The sequence below is a fragment of the Chenopodium album genome, chromosome 15 (genome assembly GCF_948465745.1).
Source record: "Chenopodium album chromosome 15, dcCheAlbu1.1, whole genome shotgun sequence".
Taxonomy (NCBI): Eukaryota; Viridiplantae; Streptophyta; class Magnoliopsida; order Caryophyllales; family Amaranthaceae; genus Chenopodium; species Chenopodium album.
In genome coordinates, this window is record NC_137848.1 from 48,156,040 (window position 1) to 48,166,326 (window position 10,287).

Consider the following 10,287-nt stretch of genomic DNA (forward strand, 5'->3'; position numbering starts at 1 on the left):
AATTGAGACTAGCTAAAATACATGATCAAACATAGCCTAAACTAAAATACACGGAATCATTCAAAATGATATTATCATCAACTAAAAGGGACCAAAAGAAGCATTCATGGTTAATGTGTGTACTACTAACCAAAATTATGGCTCTACAATTCTCAAAATGTAATCATACAAAAGTAAAAAAATTTAACTCATGGATCCAAATTAAATGAACTATAGTAAAGTACACACAACAACAATATAAACAAGATTGATAAAAGATAAGAGTATTATCTAGAGATATGGGCAACAAAAGTTTCCCTTTCTAAATAAGAAACACCACCTTCAACAATTGATTTTCTAACCAATTCGCCTAAATCTTTAGCCCTTTTCCTCATCTCCTTTCCTTCATTTGACACCATCAATGTTTTCACTGCATTCATTATTGCACTCGACTTTACAATCTCACCACGGTGTTCCCAATCTCTCACCATTACACCAATCCTTAGAACATTGCTCACCATAACCGCATTCTTTGGTTGATCGGAATGCATAGGCCAGGCCAGAATTGGCACACCCATACTAATACTTTCCATACACGAATTCCAACCACAATGACTCATGAACCCTCCTATTGATGGATGACCCAAGATCTCTAGTTGCGGAGCCCAGCCTTTAATTATCGTACCCCTATCTTTAACTCTTTCTTCATAACCTTCAGAAAGTTGAGGTTGTTTCCATTTATCAGCTTCTGTAAAAATATCCTTTGGATCTGCTCTTCGAAGCACCCAAATAAACTTCTCTCCGCATCTTTCCAACCCGTTTGCCAACTCTTCGATCTGATCATCTGTCAATGATGTAATCGATCCAAAAGACACATATATTACCGAACCCTTCTCTTGTTCATCTAACCATTTAAGGCACTGATGTCTATTTTTGCCACTTTCGCCTTTAACAACAATGGGATTAAACGGCCCTAAGGCATAATGCTTTATATTATTTCCCTTTGCTGAAGATAGCTTCTCCAACAATTCGACATATCTTTCGTCAATCACTCTTGAGGTGTTGTAAAGCCACCCCGATTCGAACCCCAAACATTTCGAGAGATTAGCCATGAATTTTTGCATCTCTTTTGAATTGCATCCCTCTTGAGAAGGTATACATTCTGGAATATCGTTTGGGTCTATCTGAAAGGGTTTTGCTTCCTCGGGCATTCTTTCCCACAAACAAGCAAAATAGGTAAAAGCACATGTTGGAAAAAAGCAATACGATTCACAATTCGGAATGAGCTTAATATCTTGAACAATATAAGCCATACTATAGTCATAAATGACAACTACTCGGTTATACTTCACTGAGAGTTGTTCGATGAGATGAAACATGGGCCGACGAAGATGCATCGTAGCCTCAAAAAGGCGTCGCAAGTGGTCTGGGTACGGGTTAGGATGGTCGATGTTTGGAAGTGGTGAATTGTAAGGAGGGAGTTCAAAGTCATTGAAATGAACTTTTGCTAAGGTTTTTGAGTCCCACCCATTGAGCCGGAGCTTCACTTGACGATTGTGGGAGGTAGAACCGGCGTAATGGACTGGGATCCCGTAGGTGGTGATGAGATTAGAGAGGTGGAGGAGTTGGTTGAGATGGCCTTGAGCTGGTAGTGGTACCATTACCACTACCACTTTTGAGCGTTCAAGGTTTCCATTTTGGATGTTCATTTTTAATGTGGTTAAGTTTTGGTGGTTTTTGGAAGGATAATGTTTACAACTGAAGGAATGTTGGCTTAATGTTCACAATACTTGTGTCATTTGATGACTACTAAAGTAATGAATTTATTTATTTTTTATAGGAGGGAAGGTACTAAAGTAATGATCATTAATGTTAAAGGACCAACTCAATCAAAAGCTTAAGCTGATGGTTGAGGTCTAAGAATATATTTTATACTCTATCACTCCCCCTTATATGAAAGGCCCTTTGGACTTGAAATGTGGATACAACACAGGCCCACCCATACCTAGTGTGAATTAATTCCCTTTAAAGGAGGGGTGGATGAGATTCGAACCCGTAACCTTAGTGTCATGCTGGCTCTTGATACCATGTTAGATTTCGGGAAAACTCCTCAAATTAGAGTGTGTACCATTGATCAATATTTATAGAGTGTACAATGCTAGGCCTAATCACATTAAGAAACCTAGTACAATAAGGATACAAATATACATAAAATCTATCTTAATCTGCGACAAATATTATTATAAATATAATATCTATCAATGGTACACACTCCAATTTGAGGAGTTTTTCCGAAATCTAACAATTAAGACAACCTTTGGCAAACATGATAATATCGTGCCAGAATATAAAGTTTGAATTATTGAATATTATCGGCCAGAATGCTTGATCAAGAAGTGTGTGTCTAAGACAACTTAGCTTGTCAATTTGTCGACCAATCATTCGTACAGTTTTTACTCTCTTTGTTCCCTTGTGGACTGTGGTACTAACTTAAAATAAATATTCACTTCGAGTATAGACTTTTATTTTAAAAAAAAAAAAGAAAAAAAAAATAACCTGGCTTTTATAATATATAATGTCTTTTATTTTAACATAGTAATAACTTTTTTTCCACCTAAAACGACTGTAATTGACATAGTGTCTCTAAGGTTCACAATAAATTAATGTGAACTAGATTTCAGGGCAGTTTTAAATACTTTGCAGGCCCCGTGCTACCACAAAATGTTGGCCCTATCAAGTATGCAGTTTAACTTTATCGTTACGATAATTTTTTTAGCAAAAGTATCGTAGCTTGACTATTTAAACCCCCGAGAACACATCTATGATCTCTTTAACTATTTTTTTATTTTTTTATTTTTTTTTTACTTGTACTACCACTATTTTGCTAACTATTACCCATTTGCATTTTACGTGATTTGTAATCGTTACTTTGACCATTAATTTCTTTTTTTGTGCATTAGTATGGAGTAAAAATTACACAATATTGATATATTAAAATTTCAGATCAATAAAAATCTAATAAGATCAAACTTGATAATGTTTTCATATATACAGAATTAGACATGGTCAAAATTTTAAACTTTGACCTAGTGAATAGTACATGTGTAAAACTTAAAAAAAATGGAGGTATATATGTCATATATGCAGGTTTAATCTAACTTAGGGTGTTGTAAAAACCAACTAAAATGTAAAATTCTTATTATTAATGTAAAATAAATAAATAAATAAAAAATAAAAAATTAATTAGCTTAAACTTTGGAAATCTAAAAAGTTAATACAAGTTTAATGAGAGATTAGAAGATGAAAAGCTATAAATTTGCAATAATAAAACTACTAAAGTTTCATAAAGAATGCATTAGAGTAGGATTAATGGATGTGAGAAATATATAGTGAAAATAAATAAATAAATAATTGGGGGGCCTCCATAATGTGAGGCCCTGTGCAGAGGGTGTCTTTGCACACCCTCTTAGACGGCTATTGTAACACCCCGTAATTTTAATTTAAACTAAGGTTTTACGTGCAATTTTCACTAACACTTTGATTTCCGTTTAAATTTTGAATTTTGAATTAGTTATTATAAATATTTTGATATTGTTGCTAATAATATTATTATTAATAAGGTTATTATATATATATATATATATATATATATATATATATATATATATATATATATATACATTATTAGCTACTTCATATTTCATCTTTTCTTCCTGATTTCTGTTATATTATAAAATTTATATTTTATTTTGCATCATGATTAAATTATTATTCTTGATTATTATTGTTCTTATTATAATTATTTTTGTTATTGTTGATGATAATATCAATTATTATTATTATTAATAGTGTTATTATATGTGTATTTTATTTGCTTCTTATTTCATTTCTTCTCCTCGATTTTCAGGCCAACTAGGATTAGCTCGAGATAGAATTTGGACTAGTAATTAACTGTCTAATTAGGCTTGTCTGACCTTGTTTATTTGCTCTCCTTAAGCCCATGATAGTTCTTAGTTAATCCTCCTAAAATAGTCCAATTAGCATCCTTAATTTAGGGCTTTGCTTTGTAATCACAAGTGTTGCTTAAGGCCCATCTTCTCCTCTTTCTCACGGTTATACAAGGGCTTGTTGCTGCTTAGTTTTCCACCCTAGTAATCCCCCAATTACACCCTCAATCAATATCATTCAATCACCAATTAAATGTTGTCCAAAACACTTGATAATTGATATTTCCCAACTTTTATGTACCAAAACCAAGGCTTCTTGAATGTGATTTTGCTGCACTTTCACAGCGTTTTTCTCCTCTCAAATTCCCTCAAATTTTCGTGTATTTATCAAGGGTTTTTTGTGGGTAAATTGCTGCTATTTTCCCCCTCAAGTTCGAGTACTCAGGGTGAGTTCTATTCACCTGATTTTCACTGATCTGAACTTATCTTAACTTATCTGAACTTACCTGAACTTATTAGGCCTTATTAAAACTTATTTTAGTTGTAATTTGTACTTGGGTAACCCTAATCAGAACTTATTAAACCTGATCTGAACTTATCTGAACTTATTATACCTGAAATAAGTGAAAATAAGGTGAACAGAACAGACCCTCAATCATCCTCAAGAACACCAAGAAAAAAGGGGTAAATAGAGCTTCGTTTGGGCATTAGGGTGGGCAATCGTTGCTACACTTTAATCTAATTTTATGGCCTTCATTTAAGAGGTAAATAGCACTATTCCAAGCTTTAGAAAACATGGCTAGGATAAGTTAAGGCTAGGTGCAAATTAGAGTTGATTATATTAGAATTTGTTGTGATTTAACACAAGTACATATTTGAGTTTTGTAACACGTTTTGGTAACACTTTTTGAAATGCAAAATTAATAGATTTTTAAGTAACAATTTAGTAACATTATTTAAGAATGTAACACTTAATGTAACACTTTTAACATAAGTAACATTACAATGTAACACTTTCAATATTGTTAACATTTTATGGTAACACTAAGGTTAACCTTTTTTTTCTTTTTTTTTTTTTTTTTTTTTTACAAAAGGAGGGATATTACGATTTACTGATTAAGTGATTATAATCAAATCCCTACCTTTTTAAATAAGACTCTCAAAGTTAATGTCAGAGGTTCAATATCTCAAGCTACTCTACACTGATCATCGCTCCACCGCCGCACCCACAGCTCCACCGCCAACTGCCGCACCGCTCCGTTGCCCCACTCCGCCATCTCTGCACTATACAGGTAAGCTTTCGAATTTTTCTTCTCTTGTGGTAGTTTGGTTGGCCTAGAAGAATTTGTCTATGTAATTGCAATATTTATTCATTCGAATTATTTAAAATTGTAGTAATAATTCAATCATAGAATTCATAAATTACAGTTCTTTGATTTGAATTTAGGTTGATTAAAAAAAACTACAAAGTTCTAATTTTAGGAGAAAAATTCAATCAATTTTTTTTTTAACGCAAATCGTTCAATCGAATTTCAGTTATTTCAATCAAATTACACTTTTTTATCCGAATTACATTTATTATTAATCAAAATAATTGTATCCAATTTAATCTTACCTTGGTCAAATTTAGAACCCTAATTAGATAAAGAAAGAGGGATAGGGGAAATTGATTTCACTAGATTATTGTCTTGACTATTGTGTATGCACGTGTTCAGTTAATTTCACATACTCTGCATTCTATTTATTTACTTCGGTTTTTTTTTTTTTTTTTTTTTTTTTTTTTTTGCACTGATGTTGTAACACTCTTATTTTTGATAGTTATATAGGCCATGTATCCTCAAAGAGGGTCGGTTTAGAATATAAGTTAGATGTGTTAATGTTCTTTTAAATGATTTTGCTTCCCATTTTTGGTATAATATTTTGAATGAGAAACCTTCAAACATGACTTTAAAAAGGGATATCTTAGAAGATAGACCTTAGAGACCATTATTTGCCATATGGGTCAAGGTGAAAATTAGTATACCGAGTGATAGAAGCCACCCCCTAAGAGAGTTAGTGCGTGTAGAAGAAATAAAACTGATAAAAGCCCAGCACCTCGAGCAAAAGGCCTGGTCAAAATGAATTTGGGAAGAAAAAAAAAAGGCTGGTATATTGCTTTTTATTAGCTATGAAGGGATCGGAATAGTAGTCTATATGAAAAATGGAATATGGTTTTCACCGATAGCTGATGTTGAGTTTGCTGCTGCTGATTATATTTTAGGGGGTGTTTGGTATGAGTATTTTAAAGATGTGGAAACGGAATTAGCTTTCCGTTACACTTACAATGTGTTTGATTCACAAGTAAAGAAACAAAACCCGTTACCTTGTGGTAACCGTTTCCACCCTTTTAAATTTTGGGGAAACAATTAACGTTATTTGGCTCTATCACAAAAAACCAAACTCTTCTCTCCTTCGACATTTTTGATCGGTGAATTCCTAAATTTCGCAACAATTCTCCAAATTTCACAACAATTTTCCAAATTTCGCTCACTTTTTTTCAATTATATACTTCAAATCACCAAGAATCCACAATCTCAGGTTTGTTATCTCTCAATTTTTTGTAGAAAAAAACCCTAGATTTTGATTATGTGTTGAATTTGTATATTTTTCGTTCAAATAGTTTGTATTATGATTTTATATCTCACAAGGATGATATTCCTCTCAAGGTCTCTATTTCTTTTGATTTCGTGTTTTTTGATTGATTATTGTTTCTGAAATTAGGTTTTTGTTTGATCGTTTGTTCATTTTGATCGTTCGTTTGTCTGAAATTAGGTTTTAATTTTTGTTCATTTTTGATCTGTTTCATGTATATTGCTCTAATTTTTGCTCTAGATTATTAATTTTTGTTCAATTTCATGTGATTATTAGTTATAGTAAGATGAACTGGTATAAATTGCTAGAAAAACTACAGTTGTTTGAAATTGATTACTGAAATGGCTTTGGTTTTTGATTTTGGTTGGTTTGGTTTTCAAAGGCAGTGTTCTTTTCGATATCAAACTGTTATATGTGCTTATGTGTATGTGGTGTAGGTTGTTGTTCATGTTTGTCATTTCATGGGTGTGATGCATAGTGATACAGTGATTGATATTTGTTACTTGATTGCTATTGTTTTGCTGGTTTTTGATGGGTAATTTATGGTTTGTGATATTAGTGTTTATTGATGGGTAACTTGTGGGAACTGAACTATAAGATACATATGTTTCATGTTTTAGACTTGAATTAGATACAAAAATACATATGTTTCATGTTCTTATATTCTGTTCTGATGCATTATTCTGTCATATATGAAATTATGAACTATTATTGTATTCTGATGCAATTTTTTTTTTCTGATCTGTATCAATAAGAGAACTAACCAGTTCTAATCTCTTTATTTCTTCCACATGTAGAGCATAAAAAATTAGAATGTTTCTATCTTTTGTTGTGACAATAAATAAGAGTGTTTCCAAATAATATAGAATCATGCTAAGTTAATCCAAGGTTTTGCACTTCGCTGTATCATGCTGTAGCATTGTCATGTACAAGTATTGCTGTATCGGAGCAGTCTGTCTACCTGTTTTATAAAATGTATAATTTCTTGTCCAAAACATGTTAATAGGTGCATATAATATATATATATATATATATATATATATATATATATATATATATATATATATATATATATATATATATATATATAGTTTTAGCAAACAATCAGAAGACCCCCCATACCCCTAAGTTATGTCAATCCGAGGAGGCTTCTCTTTGTTAAGGTTTCATGACTGCTAATCGGACTGACATAATGGACCTTACAGTCCATGCCCCTCACTATTCCAGGGACCGTGACCAAAGCACTAGGAATACGACTATATGGTTCTAGAATTGTATGTGTGTATTCTCTTATATGGCAGACTCATAAGAAAGCTAAGGGGTTGTTTGGAGTTCCATTCATTCACTATGAAACTCTTGCGGAGATATACGCAAAAGACAAAGCTACCGGAGATGCAAGTGAGTTGTTTGTTGATGCTATAGAAGATATGGATCAAGAGATTGATAAGCAACCATTGAATGTCGAGAGTGATAAAGAAGATGATGTGAATTCTACTCATTCGGATACTTATTCTTCTACAAGTCAATCCGGAAAACGTCCCAGAAGATAGAGGATGATCATTCAACTCCTTCAAAAATGGCAAAAGTAAAGGCTTCTACGATTCATTCTTCCGCAAGTGATTCCACTACTCAATCCGGAAAACGTTTTACAAAGGCGAAGGAGGCCAAGGTAAAGGGAAAGAACAAGGTAGATTTGAAGAGTAGAAGTAGAAAGTTTTGTTTTAAGTTGTTATTGGAGTTAATGTTTCAATGGTTTTTGAATGCTTTTTTTTTAATTATTTTTTTTAATTTGAGAATATTAGAATTTCAATGCTTTTGTAATCAATAATTTATGTGACTTTGCCTATATCTAGCATATGATATATTATGGTAATCGGTTCAAATAAATATATATATATGTATATTATGGTAATTAGTGTTGCTCTACATTGTATAATGTATAGCAAAAGTTAGCCAAGACAACAAAAAATAAAAGAAAAGCTATTTGTTTCCAAGTTATTTATGCCAAACAAAAGGAAAGGGATTAGTTATAATTGTTTACGTTTCTTTAGTAATACCAAACAACTAGTAAGGGCAACACTATATATTACCCTTTCCCCTCTTAATTTGTTTCCATTTCCTTACATTTACTAATTTGCTACCAAACGCCCCCTTAGTGGTGAGGATAACAGGGGACCTCTGTTTCATTATTTACCTCGCATTTTCGTTCTGCTTCACTCTCAACCAGAACATACAAATTAAAAGATTATTTTCCAAATTCTGGATCTTGATACTCTGTATATTCTGATTAAGATTGGGATAAATCTGTTGGTATGGTACAAACATTACTAATTAAAAGATGGTATGCAGATTCTTTTGAACGACTTTTAATGTATGAATTCATAGCTTCATGCTGCAATAGCAATTCAGGTTGCTAATTATTTGTCTCTTTGTTTGAAGCTGCTTGTTTATTTCTTGTCATTTCATGTGGTGTTTTTTGAATCCTTTTATACGTTGGAGAAAAGAGTTGGTCACAACTACTGTGCAGTATCTTATTGGGCCTCTATTTACGATAATTGAACCTGATTACATGATTATAATGGTAGGACGCTTTATTTATGGTGTTGGTATTGGACAGGTAGTTTTGATGATAATTTGTAATACTTTTAATGATTTTCATGAGTACTTATTTGAGGTGGTTATGGGATCAAATAGATCAAGAAGAAGAATTGGAGTAGCAAGTAATGATGCCACAAGAAACATGCTTGTATTAGTTGTATATATGTAGTTGTGGATGTTTGGGGAGATAAATAATACAAGATCAACTTAGATAAACATTTTTTTCTATTTTTTTCCCGGGATCGAAAATTTGTTACTGTTGACTTTGTTTTTGTTTGGCTTATTAGATTGTTTAGCCAAACAAAAAAAATTGGTGTGTGTGGAATTTTTTAGAAGAAAATATAAAATTATATCAGTTCAAATTATTTTTTATCGTATATGTTAATTTCACATTCGTGGTTGTTGTACATGTTAATATTACTTATATATATTGACAAAAATAAAAAAAGTTTCATATTTTAAATAATAATAATAATAAATGTTACCTATTAATTTACAAGGTATTACATTAGTTTGCAAAAAGAGATACATAATGTTGAATATAGTGATACTATAAGTTAAAAGATGATTGAAAAATGTTACCTAATAATCACCAAGCTGTTACATTAGTTTGCAAAAGTGATACACAATGTATGATAAAGTGATACCAAACATAAGTAAGTGTTAAGAGATAAAAAAATAACACCAGTGGTACTAATAATATAAAAAAGTGTTACATGAGAGAGTTTATAGTAACACTTTTAAAAGTGTTATCATACGTTATCCAAACTATTACATAAGTCCTTAGGTAAAATGGACGGATGTATCACCCATTAAAATATTATCTATTGTCTATAGTAACACTTTTACTACTTTGTGTAACACTTTTAGGGTGTTACTTAAGGTTAATTATGTACTAGTTTAAGGTGCTAGAATTTCATGTTTGTGTGATGTTTTGTGCGTGAGAAATAAGGGTCACTTATCCATTTTTATTGCTGGATTTTATGCTAGCTAGATAATCATGTCTAGAAGTAGTATATATATTAAGGTTTGGTTCCATAAATTATTGTTGTGTTTTGGTGGTTTTTAAGAATGATTTATACCCTAATGCTCAATGAAATAGCTTATGTAATTGCTGTCATTGTACCGTGGG

General features: G+C 31.8%; 1 protein-coding gene across 1 annotated transcript; it reads right to left on the minus strand.

The window, feature by feature from the left end:
• Window positions 1-145: 145 nt before the first annotated feature.
• LOC145582400 (zeatin O-glucosyltransferase-like) lies at window positions 146-1,758 on the minus strand. The gene has a single exon (XM_081639397.1). The coding sequence runs from the start codon at window positions 1,686-1,688 to the stop codon at window positions 267-269; it is 1,422 nt and encodes a 473-aa protein (XP_081495523.1). The 5' UTR covers window positions 1,689-1,758; the 3' UTR covers window positions 146-266.
• Between the last annotated feature and the right edge of the window lie 8,529 nt (window positions 1,759-10,287).